This window comes from Felis catus, chromosome C1, assembly GCF_018350175.1.
Source record: "Felis catus isolate Fca126 chromosome C1, F.catus_Fca126_mat1.0, whole genome shotgun sequence".
Lineage (NCBI taxonomy): Eukaryota > Metazoa > Chordata > Mammalia > Carnivora > Felidae > Felis > Felis catus.
In genome coordinates this window covers 96,509,765-96,531,442 of record NC_058375.1, presented here as the reverse complement: position 1 = coordinate 96,531,442, position 21,678 = coordinate 96,509,765, and the positions used below count along the sequence as shown (strand labels likewise).

The window sequence follows — 21,678 nt, the reverse complement described above, 5'->3', positions numbered from 1 at the left end:
AGGAAGCCGACCAGAAAACAGACCTTCTTCAAGTATTTTGCTAATTTTGAGTTCGAAAATGCTGCCTTCAAATCGTTCCTTGTGTAGGAAGCATTCTTATTTATGAACTATGAAGTGTGTTTCCATTCTGCCAGGCATCGCTAGATGCCAGAGTGGACAATAGGAGGGAGGCAGAGAGCCCCGGCCCTTGGGCAGCTTATGGGTGCAGAGTGTTCCAGAGGCAGGCTCAAGAAAGTCTGTGACTCAAACACAGCAGAAATTAGAGAGGGGCAATAACTTGCACAACTATTTGGAGACCCTCTCAAAGGACCACAAACTGAAAAATGCACCATTTCCCTCTTATACTTCAGGCAAGAGAAGACCAGAAAATGATAATGTATTTAAGCTTTATTGAAGACATATTACAGTAGACAAACAGGTAGACAAACAAACACATGCTTTATAAAATATACATTCTCATGTGTGAGAAAATATAAATAGATACTAGGAAAGGATCACACTGAACACCAACTTGGCTTTTAACTCTCTTTAGGTACATCTAGTACCAGGGTTACTTGGACCGATGTCCTCCAGTGGGATAAAGGGGGAAAAGGAGAGGGTAGAAATAGTCTTTCTATGGATCAAGAGGCCACTTTAAGCAGCCAAGGGATACTCCAAGAGCACTTGACCACCTGATGATCAATTTCTCTTTCAAGATAGTTACAGTTGACAAAAGATCACTTTACTCTTTGTATCTAAAAACAGGCTCAAATCAAGATGATTTTTCACCTTCACCCCACTCATTGGTGGAGATTATTAGGATTGCTAAAACACACTCAACACACAACCTTGAGGGAGCAGGTCCAAAGATTACTACACACACACACACACACACACACACACACACAGACACACACACACCCTGACCTCTTATCACTCACAGAATCTCCAGATGATTCATGGGCTCAAGGGTGTTGTTTTGTAAAGAGCAGCTTGTAATACATCTCTTAATTCAGAACCTGTTATTTTTGTCAACAAACCAGGCAGTTGTCCAAAAAAGAAAAAAAAAATTAAGGCTAACTGATGGTGGTTTAGACTGCACTCTATACAAAAAAGTTCTAAGTTAGAAGCAGGAGGGAAAAACATCTGCCAGACTGGAAAGAGGCCATGTCACAGAAGAATGAGACATTCCCTACAGGTTGCCAAAAATCTCAGCACAACCTCGTAAGGCCCAACTGCTTCACAATTACCCCTGTAATCTGCACTGAGGAGCAAACTCAGAAATGGAGCACGTAGCATAAAATGGCAGTAAATTTACCTCTGTGGCTCCATTACCTTCTAGCATTTCTGTGGATATTAAAATTATTTTGGAAAAGGCTGTAATACACTTGGGTAAAATACTGGGTGTGAACACAATTCCAACCCCATTCCAATCGGAGTCCTGTTGGTAAGAAGAAACAGGTATAAAATTAAAGAGTAAAAAGGACGGTTATAATATTATATAGACTTTTAAAGTTTTTATTATGGTAATGCCATTTGTGTTAGTAACTAGTTATAGATTTCTGCAGAATAAGCCCAGAGTTTCATGGTTTCAGCCATTAGCACAGAACAGGCTCCTTATGTCAACCCAAAACCCTTTAGTTGAAAAAAATGTCTTCAGTGCTCTATACTTACTGTATATAAAAGACTTTGAAGGAAAAAGTTTTAAGACTGTCAGATTGCTTCTGGAAATTTCCAATGATAAAATTGAGAGAGATCTAACAGTCATCTCGCCCATATTCCCATTCTCAATGTAGAAATTTCTTCAATGCTACGAACCGATGATTATTTGGCTTCTGAGTGTACTTTTCCCACAAAACGCTGATTATTCCAATTACTAGACAAATTTGTTAGAGAATTAGTTAATATAGAATTACTGGCAAGTGTATACTGCACTTCCCTGTAACTTCTGCCCCACAGAATGGGGGCAGATACGACCCCGGTCCTCAGGAATAAAAAGAGTGAATTTAATCCTATTTCATGGCAAAACTTTAAGTAATTAAAGACTTATCGCATCTCCCATCTCTTAGGAAAATGGGTAAGAGTCTAAGTTGCTCAATATCTTAATGTTCCTTTTACAACCCACCAACAGGCAGTGTGAAGGCAACTCTTTTTAAATATTAAAGTTACCTTTCAGAAAAATACACATAAAACACTCTGAGATGGCACATTAGAGGGTTTCTGATACTTTGTATCCCACAGAGTAACTTGCACACTAGGGAAAGCACTTTAGAAGCTGCTGAATGACAGAAAGCCAATGGCTTAGGTGTAGACCATGTGCCAGGAAGGCATGGAGTTAAAGAAAGATGCCATTTCTTCTTCCAGATAGACTTAAAGAATCAGTCTAAGAGGGGCACAAATTAAGAGGACTTAGGTATCCCTACTGATACAGGGTGATAACTGGGTGAGGGGCAAGAGAGTATTTCTCTCCGCATTTTGACTTGCTTGGCTTTGCAACATCCCTGATTCAAGAGGCATTAGGCAGACCTTACATGCTGGGAGGAAACACTGATGAGCCACTAACCCTGTCTACGGGTAAGGGTTAAATCACTTCTTGGTCAAAAGCATATGCAATAATGAAAAATTTCAGGAATTTCTTTTCCTAAGATTAGAATTTATTAAATTTATTATTATTTTTTAAGACCATGGGTAAGGCTCTTGATATTTAAACAAATTCTTGACTCGTTTTTTTTTTTTTGGTTATTTAGGCAAGCTAGGAGTATCTAGGAGGACATCTCAGCTGTTTGAGGTGATGTAAGGGTGAAGCTGGCTGTTCAGGAGACCAGACCAGTCCTAGAAGTAGTAGGACCATTGCCAGGGCAGAGGCAGCACTCTTGTCTTCGAAGTTTTCTAGAACACTGGTTCGCAGCCTGTTTGTTGGTCCTGTCACCCTTAACAGTCTTGCTATAACTACACCTTTACACTCAAGAAAGTCTGCCAGATTCTGAGTGGGAGTTCAGGGTAGTGACAGGGTAACCTTGAATACACTAGAAAGGTGAGGGAGTCATGAACTAGCCACAAATCAGCCACAGTGCGGCCTCAACAGACTCTGATGCTGTGGTGTGCTGGGGCACTAGCCTTCAGAGCTGCTGCTCGAGAGAGCAGTTGGTGGCTTCCATCGAGTCAAGACTCTTTGTTTGCTGAGACTGGTTCAAAGCAGAGTGTTTCTTCTAGTTGTGAGTATTTCTTACGCTGTCACCCCTGCTATGGAGGAAGGGAGTCTGGCTCAAGTCAGAGGAAGCAACACCACCCCTGTTACTCTAACAAACGTCCCATGAAAGCAGCTTTTTATTGGAGTAGCCTAATCCTCCTTGGCTCCTGGAGGGATCACAGATTCATAGGACGTTACAGCTGGAAAGGGCTTTGGACTAGCTAGCAGAATGCCCTCATTTCATAAGCGAGAAAATCAGGCTGGAAGTGAAGAGACTCGCCCCCGACTGCACAGCCAGTAAGGAGCAGAGCTGGGAACAAAATCCAGGTCCTGACTGTAAGTCAGTCCCGTACAGATCACAGTGCACGCTGGTAAGGAAGAAGAGGAGTCACAAACTGGAAGGAGAGAAAAATGGTGATATTTAAGAAGTTCAAAGTAAAAATGAACAGAGGTTGACAGTTTAAAAAGGAAAGAGAGAAAGGCTTGGCAGGAGAAACAGCTAAAGAGGTGCTGCTGTCTATGGGAGAAAAAAACTGAGGATTGAAAACCATGTGCAATTCAACTTTCTGGCAAAAAGCGAAGATATTATGTGAGTTTAGAACCCTTGAAATGCGCAGTAACTTAGAAACAGAGATTTGCATTTCAGTGATGGAAGTTATCCAGGATATAACTAGTGCTCACTAGGTTTAGAGGACAGGATCTGACAGCCTAGGTAAGAAAATCTGAAAGCACAGACAAAAAAAGAACTTTGGTCCGTTACATTCCATTAGAGTGTGAAGACCTTTGTTCACAGAAAGTTTTTTGCTTTCACAGAAATACAAGAGAACTTTTTGGCTTAAATAATCACTTGTACAAAACAAGGACCACTCTAAAGCTTTATAGTGTAAGAATCTGTGCACATTCAATGACTCCCAAAAGCACTCTTCCCTTCTTAAGATATACTGTGCATTGGTAGAAGAGATATTATTTAAAAAAAACAAACAAATAGAAAAGAAGCAATCTTTGGTTTCCTCGTCAACAACGTACTTTGCTGAAAGAAGATATTCCCAAAAGAAAATTTCCTTTGTCTATGTGCACACGGCTATAACAAGACTGCTAGTCTTTCGAGTCTTTTTATGCTTAGAAAGGTACTATTACCCGGCATTCGTAAACAGATGGCAAATGACTAGATGTATGAACTTTTAGGTATGAAGAAAGTGGTTAATTACACCAAGATCGTGTTTTGTGTGTACGCAATCACTAGGTACCCTGCCTCTGTACATATACTTCTTAACAAATACATTTTTAAAACTTTAAGCAAAGTCTTTAGGTTCGCTAAACCGAGTTATACAAAATCTGTGGTCTGAGAAGCTGCTGTCAATATTATAACTGGATATTATATATAATTTTGGCATATCAAAAATATTTACAATAAAGCCAACACATATGGTCAATGAATACAAAAATTATTTATAAATGCACATGTATTTACAATAAGATCCCTGGGCAATAGGGACAAAAAAAAAAAAAAAGATTCACAAGAATACAACACCCACTGACATGGTAACAGTTGGTCATGCCTGGGATTCTTATCAAAGACCTTGAATATCAAAGCCCAGTCTCAACTATATGCTTAAAACCACTGAAGAATCCCAGACACACTTCCCAGAGGGCTCCAAAGTTATTTGTATTCCTTGGAAGACAAAACAGAACAGTGATGTTTTCTTAGAATCATTCCGCAGGTTGAGACAATCCAGCATGTTAAGCAGCAATGAGACTCTTCCTAATAGGCAATGCACAGCTGGGCACATCCCCGTGGAACCATCAGGAGGCACATTTGTCCTGTATTTTCCTCTGCCCGTGCTGCATGTGTTTTATTAGATGTACCCATTTCTGTCAGCCATTACCCCTTCTTCATCAGGTATAAGCCCAAACAAATGCCCGGCCCACCTTGGTGTGGTCAGATGTAACTGCAGATAGGGAAAGCAAATGCTGACTTCGGGGTTTCTTCTGAACTCTGAGGTAGTAAATACAAAATTAATTACCTTGAGTCTTTGCCCAGATTTCATCCTGGAGTGGGTTTCATGTGCCCTCACAACCGTCTTGAATGTTCCGAGTCCTACTAAAGTCAAAAGCGTGGTCGTGCAACCTCTGACAGGGCATGGAGGATGTGGAACAGTCTGGACCACTCTCCGCCAGACCCTCGCTCTGATGGAGTTGCGGTGACTCAATTACCGGCTGCTGGGAAAAGGGAGGATGAGGCAGGCCTCGTTCTTTGCTTGCGCTCCACAGAGGCCGCTGCAATGTTTCTGACAATGAAAGACAATAATCAGTGGCAAATGGAAGTTCAAAACGAATGGTCTAAAACTTAATTTTCTTCTACCCAAATCCTCCAAAAAAAGATGCTCAATATTCCTGAATAAGGACACTGAGAGCAAATGTATACTTGCCATCTTCTTAGCAACAATTAACAAAAGAAAACAAAATAGAAACGGGAACCATGGTCTTTCAAGCCCTTCTACCCAACAAACTTCACCAATTATTTACTGAAACCAGGAGCTATGTCCTCTCCTTTCATCTATTATTAGTGGTTCTGCCGCTACAAAAATTTAAAAATAAAATGCTTTAGACACATGGAAACAGACTAAAATAGCATCCATATTGTCGTGAAAGTTGCATGACACACAGACAAAAATCGCTCATTCAATGCAGCCATTACATCTTTAAATAACAGATGCCCATGTTAAAAAAAAATATTTTAAAAATAAACAACCACTTCCCTCCAGCTTCTAGCATGCCAATAATTCTAACAACAAAATAATAACCCAAAGCAGCAATTTTAAATCAGATTATCTGTACTTTGTGGTTTCAAAAATACGCATTTCTCATTCACCTTATCTACTGCAGTGGTGAACTCTTTCCCCAAATATCAGTTGCTGAAAGTTATATTAACTTCATGGGGATGCATTTTGGAAAAAGTTAGCAAAACATTCTGGAAACAAACACTCAGAAATAAAAACAAAACCCAAGGGAAAAGTAGACCAGCACAGGGCTTTTTAAGCTTTAATATGCATACAAATAACCTGGGGATCTTGTTAAAATAAAGACTCTGGTTCACTGGGTCTGGGGTGGGAACCTCGGTCTGCATTTCTAAAAGCTCCTAGGTGATGCCGAAGCTGACACCACACTTTGAGTGGGAAGGAGCTAGAACACCCCACTTAGGAATGAGCAGGGCACCATTTATTTGCACACTTCCTCACTTACAGACCAGCTTAACAATAAGATGTCCCCAAAGTTAGGAAAAAGATGCACTGCATTTTTGCTTTTACTAAAATTTTTTCATATGTGTGTACCTCTTTCAAGACACAGGAACATGGATTTACCGTTGGCACACTTCTAACATGGGCACTGAACTTCAGTGACAATATACTCTTCTCTGACTTGTATTCTCTTTAGAAATCTTTGGAGAGGCTTTCTTAATTAATTATTATATATTTATTCAAAATTCAGGGGCTCCTGGGTGGCTCAGTCGGTTAAGCGTCCTACTCTTGACTTTGGCTCAGGTCATGATCTCCTGGTTCGTGAGATCGAGACTTGCTTCAGGCTCTGTGCTGACAATGCAGAGCCTGCTTGAGATTCTTTCTCTCCCTCTCTCTGCCACGCCCTTCCCTCTCAAAATAAATAAACAAACTTAAGAAAAAATGTACTGCTAAAAATAAGAACTTAAAAAAAAAAAAAAAAAAAAGAACAGAGCATGTATCTTAAAAGTCCCATGTCAGATCATTTACTCCCACCAGACCCACCCCAGGATGTACCTATAGTCCCCCCCCCCCCCCAATTTCCTGTGCTCTTCCATTTCAGGTTGACAAGAGGGTGACAGTTGATGAAAAGCCTGGAGGGACAGGAAGACATGCTAAGGAGGGCCCTTCATGGTCTAGAAAGAGTTGTCAGCAAATGCCTCATCTGTACAATGTAACATATACTTCTTTTCCCAGGCCATGTGGGCCAGCAGACACTATCCCCAAACTTGCCTCCTCACTTATGGCCCTGGATCGTAACACCCCACAGCACCAGCTAAGTGATCCTGGCATTCGATGTTTACCTGAGAGAACAGTGACCAAAACATTTTTAAATCTTCTCCATAAAAACCTCCACCGAATTATGCCCAGATTATATCCTTAGCATTTCCAATCTCCATTATTTACATAAAGATGGAAGAAACAATTAACACCCATATGACCCCTTTTAGAAGCTTTCTCTGTACGGCTTCTGAAGCTTTAGGAGTGTGACCTTGATACTCCCACAAAAGCTGTTTCCACCCTACAGATACAGACTTCTTTGTAACCCTTATCTCTAAAAATCTCTGGCTCCAGTTTACACCAGCTAATAGTAGCTCGTTACTACATTATACCAATTGGCTTGCTTCCTGTCAAATCAGAAGGAAAAATCAAGTAGGGGAGGGTAAAAACAAAGCAAAAGAAACAAAAAACGCTGTGCCCTTTACCACTGTTCATCTGTGTGGAGGGAAGTTTCTTCTCATTTATCCTCTCATGGTTGGCGGGAAAGGCGGCCAACTCTCTGTCTGCTGATGACACCAGGCTCTCCAGGATAGGGGCATCTTGGGGAGCATGTGCCAAATATGTTTCTTTGGGCATCTGGACCATGAGGCCGGACAGCGTGTGATCCAGAACATCCTCCTCGGCAATATAGGTGTACGGACAGTATTCTCGGGTCCTGGAGTAGATGTTGGCATTGTCGTAACAATCGGAGCAAATAACCCGGGTGCCAGTGCCACCTGACGACAACAAAGGAAAGAATCCTTCAGTTAAGGAATCAGCTTTGCCAATAACCAGTTTCCTTCACCAGCCGCCATCATTATCATCATAGTTGGCACTGATTCAGCACTTATTCAATACACCGTTTCACAGTCTTTCTGTGAATTAACTAATTTAATCCTCACAACCTCCCTATGAGGTAGGTACTATGGTTATCCCCATTTAACAGATGGGGTAACTGTAACACAGAGAAATGAGGTAACTTGCTCACAGATGCCTCCACCTTGTTATGGTAAGGAGGTAAAATCTGAACTCAGGCACTCTGGCTCCAGAGCCCATGCTCTTGAATGCTAGGTTAAACCATCTCTGTGCAGCCTGTACAGGTCAGGCCCAAATCAAGGGCCAAGATAAGGCTGCACTGTGCTGTAAGTCACATGTTTGAGTTAAGCAAACTAAAGCAGAGAACAAGGAGTTATGATGACTTCACAAAAACCCACATCCCTTTCGCGCCATCAGGGAGTTAAGCAACACTCATTACTAAAAGTACCCCTCGAGAAGGCCTCTGATGGTCAAGAGTCCTGCCTGATACACACGTGTTTGGCAGAAGTAAAGTTTAATAATGAGCTCCCTGGCCAGTTATGTGTTTTGAAAACTGATGAAAGACAGGAAAGAGAGTGAGAAATAAAGAACAAGTAATTGTTCTTGACCAGGCAACAGTGTTAGAACTGGAAGAGACCTAGAAGTAATTTAGTTTAGCCCAGAAAGCAGTGTTATTGCCCACCAATTTCAAAGAGTAGAGACATTTAAAGATGCTTTTAAATGCTAGCAGTAGCCCCCTTTCCATGGAAAGCCAAAACAAAATCCAATTTATCGATTAAACCGAGAAATTCTGTTAACCCTCGGCCTAAACAATCTCTGTACAAATAGAATAGGCCTTTCATTTGAACAATACTTGAAGAACTACACAGATTTGTTGAAAGGATCTATGAAAATCTTGAGAGAAGTGCTTTATAAGATATTGCTTATTTATTTTAAAAATGAGAAAGTTACAAAGCTCAGATTTAAGTAACTTGTTCGTGGTCCCAGAGCTGGAAAGAGAAACTAGGAATCAAACCCAATTCCTCTATCCCTTAATTCATCTCCCTGAGCTCTGTCACTCCCTGCAGGAAGGGTGGAGCGAGGGAGAGAAGTAGTATTGAGAAGTGGGATTCATTTAACTAGGGAACATGTTGTATCTCTCTGCTGTTCTCCAACATATGCTGATAATCATCACTGCCCTTCAAACTTTAGTATCAACCTGCCAGCAGGAGACCCAAACCTCCCTGGATACGGTCTGAAGAGTGCTCATGCCTTAAAGGATCAGACACCCGAGAAAAGTTTCTAGAGCATCTCCTACTTTGGTTTGGGAGCCTTTGCTGTGTACATCAATCCCTTGATTTGGGATGTGTTTCTCCTTTCTGTCAGATGGTTTTTCTTCTCTGTTAAGATTTCCATCCAATCAATTTCCAGTCAATTTCCATCCTATTTTGCATGCAGCCAAATGTTTTCCGTGAGTATCTTACTTTTAAAATGTTGCCTCAGGTTAATGGGGAAAACGGTACACTGAAAACTAAACTCAACAGAATAAGCTGAAATTGTAAGCATATACAACAAAGAGTCATTACCATCAGTGCCTTTGTGTAAATATCCACTGGTGGGAGGCATAAGTTGCTGATGACTGCCTGCCTCAGAGTTACTGTAGCCTTCCTGTGGCTCCGACAGTGTTCCTTGGGAAGACAAGTAGCTGGGAATGTCTGCAGGCAGATTAAGCTCCTCTGTAAAAGAGACATCTATAACTCTCAAATAAAGTTAGGTGACTGAAGCCAACACTCAGAAGACACTGTGCAAATGTGTTCACTTTGATACTCTTGGCCAGGAAAATGCTATGTACCTAGGAACTCGACAGCTCTTAGAATTTTCCCCTAAACTATTTCTCACTAAAATTCTTTTCAAAGCTTCATTTTAAGGGGCGCCTTGGTGGCTCAGTCAATTAAGCATCCTACTCCTGATTTCAGCTCAAGTCATGAGATCACAGTTCGTGGGATCGAGCCCTACATTGGGCTATGCACTGAGAGTGCAGAGCCTGCATGGATTCTCTCTCTCTGCCCCTTCCCCGCTCATGTGTGCACGTGCTCTCTCTCTCAAAATAAATAAACATCAAAAAAAAAAAAGTATTACTAAAAGAAGCAGAACCTGAAGTCTGAAATCTTATCCATAGGCAAACTTTCACCATCTATCTGACTGAGCCTCTTCTCTTTCAGGATTTCCGGGGGAGGGGTGGGAAAGGCTGATCCCAGTCATAAGAGCTCCACTCTTTCCCAAAGGGAAGCTATGATGGAAATGAGCCCTTGGCATTAAAGAAAGAAGGTGTCCGACTTCAGCCAGGTCACGATCTCGCGGTCCGTGAGTTCGAGCCCCACGTCGGGCTCTGGGCTGATGGCTCAGAGCCTGGAGCCTGTTTCCGATTCTGTGTCTCCCTCTCTCTCTGCCCCTCACCTGTTCATGCTCTGTCTCTCTCTGTCCCAAAAATAAATAAACGTTGAAAAAAAAAAATTAAAAAAAAAAAAAAAGAAAGAAGGTGTACCTGTAATGTGTTTATGAGAGCAAAGTCTTGGGGGAGTATCTACAAATTCTTAAAATTATTAATCAGAAAGGTTCTATTATATGGAGGAAGTGGACACTTTAAGAAAGAAACTCTTCCTTCTACCACATGTAAAGTATCAAAGCTCCATAGCTTTTTATATTTTACGACAAATCCTACATTATGTTCCTGACTCAAGTACAAGCCATTGGTGTTAACTGGTACCACTCACCTGTGTTTGTGATACTATAGTCTTCATTCTTCCTTCTCATGTGGTAAATAACAATGACCCAGATCAAAGAGGTGCCCACAACACAGCAGACCACAACAATGATGACAATGCCAACTGTGGTCCAGCCATCGTCTTCATGCCCAATGCTACTCTGGGAAGAGTCACAATTGGGGGATGAAATGACATTGAGGTAAATGTGACCACGTTCTGTTCCAAGGGTGTTAGACATGATGCAGGTATATTTTCCAGCATCTTCCAGGCCAGCATCTACAATGATGAGAAGCTGGTTGGCTGCAGCAAAGAAGTGCCGTTCTGTCACCAGCAGTGGCCCATCATCTTTGGTCCAGTTGAGGCGAGGAGCAGGACTTCCTCCCGCTATGCACTGTAATACCGCAGTTTCACCTCGGGTTACTGTCTTGTCCTCCAGGGGTCTGATAAATGAGGGTGTCTCTTACAGAAAGATGTACAAAAGAATCATGTTAAACAATTTTATTTATTGATTTCTACTGAATTAGACAAATGAGGTGTTAATGAAGTAAGCACTTTCATATGCCCGTAGGAGGATTGAAGTTCATGTTCCAGAAAAGCAAAAGCCTCAAAAATCACTAATTCTACCTTGGGCAAGCTATCCTAGGCAAGGAAGTCAAAGATTTATACACAAAGATGTTTATTATGAAATTGGTGCAATTTTTAAACATAAAAGAAAGAGATCTTTTTTAAAAAGAAATTTTTTTTAATGTTTATTTTTGAGAGAGAGAGAGACAGAGTGTGAGCTGGGGAGGGGCAGAGAGACAGGGAGACACAGAATCTGAAGCAGGCTCCATGCAGGCTCTGAGCTGTCAGCACAGAGCCTGATGTGGGGCTTGAACTCACAAACTGTGAGATCATGACCCGAGCCGAGGTCGGACGCTCAACCGACTGAGCCACCCAGACGCCCCAAAAGAAAAAGATCTTTAAATCTAGCGGGAAAATGAGTGAGTATAGTATAGCCACATGGTATTTTTTCAAGACTTAATGACAGAGTAACCCTTTTGACACAATATTTAAGAGTAGGGGCGCCTGGGTGGCGCAGTCGGTTAAGCGTCCGACTTCAGCCAGGTCACGATCTCGCGGTCCGTGAGTTCGAGCCCCACGTCGGGCTCTGGGCTGATGGCTCAGAGCCTGGAGCCTGTTTCCGATTCTATGTCTCCCTCTCTCTCTGCCCCTCCCCCATTCATGCTCTGTCTCTCTCTGTCCCAAAAATAAATAAACGTTGAAAAAAAAAAATTTTAAAGAGGAAAGAAGTAGGTATACATAACTACGTGAAAATGTATTAAAAAAAAAAAAAAAAAAAAGGTCCAGAACACGCCAAAATCTTTAACAGTGTTTTGGTGACTTTCCCTTTTTCTAATCTTCTGTATATTCTAAATTTTTAAAACAACAAACTTATTTTTCTGATTATGCAAGTAAATAACACAAAGCAACAAACTTAAAAAAACCTAACATCTAGGGGAATAGAGAACTAGAAAGCAGACTCTGCCTGTGATTTGAGTCCCATGAAGAAAAGTATTCTCTTAAGGAAAAAAAAAAAAACAGGCTTGTCAAGGGAACTCTTTAGGGAAAAGACACTTTACCAGAACACAGGAAGAAGAGGGACACAATGGAAGGAAAACAGGACATCTAACCAAAAGACAGGTCATTTTTGGTGCATTTAATTAAAAAAAAAAAAAAATGAACTAAGGGATGCACTGTATGTTAGCTAACTTGACATTATATTAAAAAATAATAAAATATGGGAAAAACAATTACATTGCCCTGAGTTCACTATGAAGCAGTATAAAACAACTGCCAACTCACTGCTGAACAGGTAAAAAAACATATATATGAAGTAGAAACCTTCCAGAGGGACAGGATAAAGGGATCCGAATTTTCAATTCATGTGATGAAGATCTCTAATTCTGCCTTCATTACTTTCGCAGATTTCAGTTATCTGATCCACAGATATCCTAGGCTGACATAACCCCAAGTGTATTGGCAAAATACAGTGACAGAGATACAAGGATCACAATTAAAATCTGAAACTTAGACTTTTTTTTCATCATGAAGATCAGAGCAGGCCCCCTATAAAAAGGTTCCAAGCAAAGCAGGGACCCACAGGGCAGCACACATACCCAATACTGTGAGTGAGGCATTTGCTGAGAGGCCTCCTGCTCTGTTTTGTGCCATGCAGCTATAGATTCCCATGTCTTCTATTTTCACGTTGGCAATGAAGAAGACGTCATCTTCGGGCATGACATGCATGCGCCTTTCTCGAGCCGCAGGAAAGTCAGTACCACCATCTTTCTGCCAGGAAATCTGAGGTGCAGGGTGCCCCTCTGCAGCACACTCTAATCTGGCCATGGCACCAGTGCGAATGGTTAGATCCATTGGAGTTTTCAGGAAAGATGGCATCTCTGTTCCAAGAAAAGATTACCGAAAAAAGTGGGTGGGTGGGGAAATACACATACACATATTTACATACACACATAAATGAGACAATCTGTTAGGCACAATACCAACTGTTGTAAATACTCTATTTCTTTGAGAAGACATGCTCTCTGGATGAAGAGTAAATACAAGTTCAGAGGGTATCTCTTCTCCCAAAACCTCAGAATACTTGGAGTACAGTGATGACTAAATTCTTCCAGAATGCATACCACATCCACCTGAGGTCTCTGATGGGGACAAGGAAGGCAGAAGGCCACAAACCTTTCTGGGCTCCATATTTTAGAACTCACTATTTGCTATGCTTACTTAAGATACTAAATGGTGCTTTCCAAACTAACATCTACAAAGCTGGCATGGCAAATGCATGATAAGAAAAAATTTATGCTTTCACAAATCTCATAAAACAACACAGAAGTAACACACAAATACATCCTGGGGCACCTCAGGTGGTTAAGTGTTCAACTTTGGCTCAGGTCATGATCTCAGTTTGTGAGTTCGAGCCTCACGTCAAGCTCTGTGCTAACAGCTCAGAGCCTGGAACCTGCTTCAGATGGATTCTGTGTCTCTCTCTCTCTCTGCACCTCCCCGGCTCGCATTCTGTCTCTTTCTCTCAAAAACAAACTTTAAAAAAATTTTTTTTTTAAATCTTTAGAAAAAAAAAAAAAAGAGAAAGACACAAATACATCTTTTGGTTGTACAAAACCCAAAATATTTTAATTATTCAATCTGATAGGGGATAGATTAAACTATTTTGGAGAAGTTTTATTTTCTTTAATTAATTTATTAATTTATTTATTTTTAAAACCACAGTGAAAAAGAGCATTAATTTAAAAAATGATTCTGTGTGACTACACTCAGACAATGATAATGATACTGTACCTAGAAATGCCCTAAATACTCCCAATTATTAGAAAGCACTGTGAACAGTGTCAGGAATAAATTTCATAGTTTTCAGAGCCAAATTATGGTTCTAGAAAGAATAGAGAATTTCCAAAGAATTTTTTCAAAAGCATAAATAACAATAAATGTAGCCTATTTCCTGGGGCCATGGAATTGCCCCTTATCCTCAACCAAAGAGCAGTTAGGGACAGTAAGTAGGCAAAATGGTAATCCAGTCTATATATTATCACAACCCTAAAGACAAAACAGTAAAATGCCCCCTTAAATGTCAGGGTTAGCCTCATTTTCTTGGTTAGGTGGTTCAAAAATTGAACATGAAAAACACTTCTAACTATAAAACTATCAGGGAGCAGAATTCCTTACCATTCACAGTCAGTTTGGCTTTAAGAGAATAATTAGAACCAAAGTGGTTAGTAACAATGCACTGATATTTTCCTTCATCTGTGAAATTCACGTTGAAAAGATGTAGGACACTCGTATACTCCAGAGCTTCTCCAGCTTGCTGCTGGTAACGAACAAAATTCTCAACATCGACATCATACAAGATTTCACTGTCTTTGCGCCACACAGTAGACGTGGGCGAATCGCTGCTGCTCACTGCGGTGCATGTCAGAGTCGCGTTCGTGCCTCTTAGAGCAACTGTAGTTTCAGGATGCATTCTTATCTGTGGCTTGAGAAAATCATCTAAGAGGAAAAAAAATGGGGCAGGAGCCAAGTCACTTACTTATTTTTGCTTCCACAGCTTTTGAAACAAATGATGTAAAATTGTGCATTGTTTACAAAATGGCATATTAAGACAGAGACTACAGAACTAGCATCCAATTCTTTGGTTTAAGGATGAAGAAAATGAGGCCCAGAGAGGGTCAAACAACTTATTCAGAGACATGTGCTGAACCGGAACCCAGGTTTTCAGACTTTAGGGCTTAGCACCATTTTCTACTATCCCTTACAGTCACGTATGCTTAGAATGTCCTTCCTTAAGTATTACCAGTTACAGGGAAAAAAGAAAAACCCAGATTCAGATTTCAAGACAAGTTCTAATCCTATGAGCTCTTGTGTATACACAGAGCTTACATATGAAAATATGTATATAACAACACTCATTCTTTTCCGTGCCAATATAGAAAATAGGGATTATGATTCTATTATATTTTATGGGGAGTAACAAACATAATATACTTTGTATGTGGGTAACTCTCACCTAAAATAGTGAGAAATATCAAACATGTTAAATGTCCAACTGAAGACAGGCTTAGGAATGGCTAATATACTACGATTCATAAATAATATGTCATTAATATGTAAAAAAAAATAAGCATTTTGTGGGCCTGAACTTCCAAGTGTCCTCAGTATCTTTAAGGAGATTATAAAAACAGATCTGGCCATACATGGGTATCTAAATGATCAGATACTAGAGACATGCAACACAAACACACTGATCTAAAAGTTCTGCTGCCAAGGCTAAGAATCAGTTATTCCACTTTGAACGAAATGTAAGTGTAAAGGAAAAATGTCCAAGCTTGAGAAAAGAACAATATAGATATATACTTGAAATTATGAGTGTCAGAATCATGACAACTTTTCCATGACTGTCCGCCTTTCCCCTCCAAAAAATTCCAACACCTTAATCTTAAGAAACTGCATGAAAAACAGAAACAACATGAACCTGGTATATTCATACATTGCTGGTGACAACATAAACAAGTGTTATCTCTCTGTAAAATACCTGGTAGCACTTTTTAAGATCTACTTTAAAAAAAATCATTACTTTTTTGTTTCAGGAATCTTACTACTGGAAATTTATTTTAAGGTTAACAACTCCCTAAAAGTGAAAGGCCTACATTCATAAAGATGATATTATACTGACATTAAAAATGATCACTGAAGAACACACAGAGGAAAAAAACTACTTATGATATACTAAGTCAAAGAACACAAAATTTAACCTACGATTAACAACAAGATAAAAATTTCAGAGAAGAACACAGAGAAATGGAAATAGATATGCTAGTGAGAAAGCATTCTGGTTTAATTTCTTTTTTTTTACTTTTGTTATTAAGACAGTGTGTACTATGCATCTTTTCTGACCACAACGCTATGAAATTAGAAATCAACCACAAGAAAAAATCTGGAAAGAGCACAATACATGGGGGTTAAATAACATGCCATTAAAACAACGAATGGGGGGCACCTGGGTGGCTCAGTCCGTTGAGCATCCAACTCCAGATTTCAGCTCAGGTCATGATCCCAGGGTCATGGGATTGAGCCCCGTGTCAGGCTCCACGCTGAGCATGGAGCCTGCTTAGGAATCAATCTCTCTCTCTCTCTCTCTCAACCTCTCTCTCTCTCTCTCTCTCTCTCTCCCCACCTTCTCTCTGTCCCTCTCCCCCTGTCCCCTACTTGTGCTTTCTCTCTCTAAAATTAAAAGAAACAAAGACAAAACAAAACAAAAACAATGAATGTGTCAGGCCACATGGCTGGCTCAGTTGTAGAGCATGCAACTCTTGTCCTCAGGGTCGTTAAGTTTTAGCCCCACCCTGGGTGTAGAGATTACTTAAAAATAAAATCTTTATGCACATGAATGAATGAATGAATGAGTTAACGAAGAAATAAAAAATTACATGAAAACAAATGAAAATGAAAACATAAGCATCCAAAATCTTTGGGATGCAGCAAAAGTGGTTCTAAGAGGGAAGTTTATAGCAATACAAGCCTACCTCAAGAAGCAAGAAAAATTTCAAATAAACAACCTAACCTTACATCTAAAGGAACTCGAAAAAGAAGAAAACCAAAACCTAGCAAAAGGAAGGAAATAGTGCCAATTAGAGCAGAAATAAATGACATACAAACTAAAAAAACAATAGAACAGATCAATGAAACCAGGAGCTGGTTCTTTGAAAACCAATAAATTGATAAACCTCTAGGCAAGACTCATTAAAAAAAAGAAGACCCAAATAAACAAAATTACTAATTAAATAGAAATAACAATCAACACCACAGAAATACAAATAACTATAAAAGAATATTATGAAAATCCGTATGCCAACAAATTAGACAACTTAGAAGAAATAGATAAATTTCCAGAAATATATAATCTACCAAAACCAAAGCAGGAAGAAATACAAAATTTGTACAGACTAATTATCAGCAATGAAATTGAATCAATAATCAAAAACCTCCCCAAAAACAAAAGTGCAAGACTAGACAGCCTCACAGATGAATTGCAGCAAACATTTAAAGAGGGGTTAATACCTATCTTTCTCAAACTATTCCAAAAAATACAAGAGGAAGGAAAACTTCCAAATTCATTCTACAAGGCCAGTATCACCCTGATACCAAGTAAAGGCACTATAAAAAAAAGAGAACTACAGACCACGATCTCTCATGAATATAGACATAGAAATCCTCAACAAAATATTAGCAAACCAAATCCAAGAATATATTTTAAAAAATCATATACCACAACCAAGAGGGATTTATTCCTGGGATGCAAGCATGGTTTAATATTCACAAAACAATCAATGTGATGCATCACATCAATAAGAGAAAGGAAAGCAATCATATGATCGTTTCAATAGATGCAGAAAAACCATTTGACAAAGTACAACAACCATTCATGATAAAAACCCTCTGTAAAGTAGGTTTAGAGGGAATATATCTCAACATAATAAAAACCTTATATGAAAAACCCCACTCAGCATCATACTCAATGGTGAAAACTGGAAGCTTTTCCCCCAAGATCAGGAACAAGACACGGACGTCCACTCTCACCACTTTTATTCAACAGACTACTGGAAGTCCTAGCCACAGTAATCAGACAATATAGAGAAGTAAAAGGCATCCAAATTGGTAAGGAAGAAGTAAAACTTTCACTATTTGTGGATGACATGATACTACATATAGAAAACCCTAAGGACTCAACCAAAAAACTACTAGAACTGATAAATGAATTCAGTAAGTTTGCAGGATACAAAACCAATGTACAGATATCTGTTCCATTCCTATACGCTAATAATGAAGCAGCAGAAAGTGAAATTAAGAAAACAATCTGATTTACTACTGTACCAAAAATAATAAAACATCTAGGAATAAACTTAACCAAAGAGGTGAAAGACCCGTACTTTGAAAAGTGTAAAACACTGGTGAAAGATATTCAAAGAAATGGAAAGACATTCCATGCTCACGTGTTAGAAAAATATTGTTAAAATATCTATACTACCCAAAGCAATCTACACATTTAATGCAATCCCTATGAAAATACCAAGAGCACTTTTCACAGAACTAGAACAAACAATCCTGAAATTTGAATGGGACTGCAAAAGACCTCAAGTAGCCAAAGCAATCTTAACAAAGAGAAACAAAACTGGAGTATCACACTGCAGAGTTCAAGTTATATTACAAAGTGGTAGTAATTAATATGGTACTGACATAAAAACAGACCTATAAATCAATGGAATAGAACAGAAAACCTAGAAACAACCCCACAACTATACGGTCAATTAATCTTTGACAAAGGAGGAATGAATACACCATGGGAAACGGTCTCTTCAACCAATGGTGTTGGAAAAACTGGACAGCTACATACAAAAGAATGAAATTGAAAATCGAATCACTTTCTGATACGATACACAAACATAAACTCAAAATGGATTAAAGACCTAAAACGTGAGACCCGAAATCATAAAAATCCTTAAATAGAGCACAGGGAGTAATCTCTTTGACATTGGCCACAGCAACATTTTTTCTAGCTATGTCTCCTGAGGCAAGGGAAACAAAAGCAAAAATAAACTATTGAGACTACATCAAAATAAAAAATTTTTGCAGAGCGAAGGAAACCATCAACAAAACTAAAAGGCAACCTACTGAATGGGAGAAGATATTTGCAAATGACATATCTGACAAAGGGTTAATATACAAAATATATGAAGAATTGATACAAGGGCATACTCCCAAAACAAATAATCCAATTAAAAAATGGGCAGAAGACATGAAAAGACATTTCTCCAAAGACACACAGATGGCCAACAGACACATGAAAAGATGCTCAACAGCAGTCATCATCAGGTAAATGCAAACCAAAACCACAATGAGATATCACCCCTACACATGTCAGAATGGCCAAAATCAAAACCACAAGACATAACAAATGTTGGCGAGGATGTGGGAATTGCACTGTTACACTGTTGAGGAAGTGCAAACTGGTACAGCCATTGTGGAAGAAGACAGTATGGAGGTTCCTCAAAATATTAAAAACAGAACTACTCTACGATCCAGAAACCACACTACTAGGTATCTACCCAAAGAATACAAAAACACAAACTGAAAGGGATACATGCACCCCTATGTTTACTGCAGCATTATTTACCACAGCCAAATTATGGAAGTAGCACAAGTGTCCATTTATAATGAATGAATAAAGAAGATGTGATACATATACACAATGGGATATTATTCAACCATGAAAAACAATGAAATCTTGCCATCTGCAATGACATGGATGGAGCTAGAGAGTATAATGCTAAGTGAAATAAGTCAGTCAGAGAAAGACGATTACCATATGATTTCACTCATATGTGGAATTTAAGAAACACAACAAGCGAGCAAAGTTTAAAGAATAAAAGAGAGAGAGAGAGAGAGAGAGAGAGAGAGAGAAACCAAGAAACAGATTCTTAGCTATAGAGAACAAACTGATGGTTACCAGAGGTGGGGCTCGAGAGGTAGGGGAGATAGGGGAAATAGGGGATGGGGATTAAAGAGTATACCTATCATGATGAAAATATAACAATAAAATAAAATAATAAAAAAGACAGTAGATGTATAGTATACAAAATTTTAAAACAAAAATACAAACCGCAGACAAAATCTTTCAGATCCACATTCAGGATGCTCTGCCCTGCTAGCCATTCAGGGTGTGCACAGCTTACATTCACAGAATGTTGGAAGTTATTATCAACCAGCCACTGAAGCAACCACTTCAAATGACAGTCACAGAGTAAGCTGCTTGTGTTCAGAATCCTGCAGAAACAAAGGGGAAAACAAGTACTCTTTACTTTTCATTCTCAGTTTCTTGACTACTGAGAGCTTACTGCGCACCTATGCATTTTTCTCACCAAAAAAAATGTTTAACCTGAATCGAACCACAAGAAAAACTCAAACTGTCAGCCTCGATTCCTCAAATACGTCGGTGTCATGAAAGACATTAAGAAAAAGGTAAAACAAGGGTAAAGGACCTAGGTTAGATTAAAGGAGACTAACAAGTCATTACAACCAAATATGGTACATGATTCTTGATTGGAAAAACTATCTATAAGAACACTTTTTGACATTGGGGAAATCTGAGTATGGACTGCAGGTCAATTAATATTACTTTATCAATGTTAATTTCACTAACAGTGCTGTGGCTATATATAGGAAAACACCCTTGTTCTTGGGAAATACATCCTGAGATATTTAGGGGTAAATTACGATATCTGCAACTTACTATCAAATGGCTAAGTAAAACAACAGTGTGTGTGAAGAGGAGAGCGAGACAAAGATAGAAAGAGATGGAGAGGGAGAGAGGGAAGGGAGCAGGAAAAGAGAGAAACAGATCACAAATTTAGCAAAAAGTTAACAAGTGGTAAAAAGGGAATATGGCTGTTAACTGTACCTTCTTTTCAATTTTTGAGGTTTAAACTTTTTCCCAGAAAAGTTTGGAGAAAAGTTTACCATATACACTGGAGCACAGAGCATGTCTGTTGTGGAGAGGACAGAACTCTTTTCAAATTATTTCATCAAGACTGAAAACACTTCACCCTGTGACAATGTGTACTGCAACTCAAACTAAGAGGCAGTGAAATTTTGTTTGTTGTCTGTATATAACAGACCTATAAAACACATCTGAAAAATCAGATAGCTTTTCTCTTACGGACCCATGAATGTCCCATCCACTTGGCAGCAGTGAGAGCAAATGATTTTGAGAACACTGTAACTTGCTTTGTGTGCATCACCAAGATCCTCATCTAGTTTTAAAGTATCTAAGATTTGATTCCAAAGAAGTTTCAAACAGTCTTCAATGGTATCTCAAAAGCCTTATTTAACTAAGGATAATTTTACTTAATCAGGCCAAAAGTTACCTTTCAAATGTAATAGGATTCTTAGGTTATATTCATTCACTGACAAAGAAATACTTGAGTCTACTATATGTGAGGCACTGTTCTGCACTGTGGGGATATAGGCCTCACAGAACTTACATTATTCATTAGCGCCAAGCAATAAACAAATAAAGGCAAGGTACAGTGTCAGAAAGTAAGTGCCAGCAAGAAAAACAAAGCTAAGGCAAAGATACAGACACGGTAGCTACTGGTTTAGATAAAGTTGTCAGGGTAAGACTCTTTGAAGAGAGGGCATTTGGGCAAAGACCTGAAAGGAGCGAGACCGCAAATCACACGAAGACCTGAGGTTAAGAGTGTCGGAGATACAGGAAATTGTGTGCAAAGGCTTTGGGGCAGACATGCCTAGGGTGCTCAAGGCAAAGCAAGGAGGACACTGAGCCTAG

General features: G+C 39.3%; 1 protein-coding gene across 6 annotated transcripts in view; it reads right to left on the bottom strand.

Annotated features, from left to right (window-relative positions):
• Window positions 1-372: 372 nt before the first annotated feature.
• LRIG2 (leucine rich repeats and immunoglobulin like domains 2) overlaps window positions 373-21,678 on the bottom strand; it is a 68,929-nt gene continuing 47,623 nt past the window's right edge. For 5 of the 6 annotated variants that reach the window (XM_045033303.1, XM_003990477.6, XM_045033302.1 and 2 more), the window contains 7 exons: window positions 19,993-20,156; window positions 14,505-14,825; window positions 12,926-13,207; window positions 10,776-11,225; window positions 9,588-9,737; window positions 7,653-7,943; window positions 373-5,457 (listed from right to left, as the gene is read on the bottom strand). In XM_045033303.1, the coding sequence (XP_044889238.1) occupies window positions 5,231-5,457; window positions 7,653-7,943; window positions 9,588-9,737; window positions 10,776-11,225; window positions 12,926-13,207; window positions 14,505-14,825; window positions 19,993-20,156 (1,885 nt within the window). In that variant the 3' untranslated portion in view covers window positions 373-5,230. The remainder of the gene's footprint in view (window positions 5,458-7,652; window positions 7,944-9,587; window positions 9,738-10,775; window positions 11,226-12,925; window positions 13,208-14,504; window positions 14,826-19,992; window positions 20,157-21,678) is intronic. The other variant, XM_045033301.1, reaches the window with a different exon arrangement.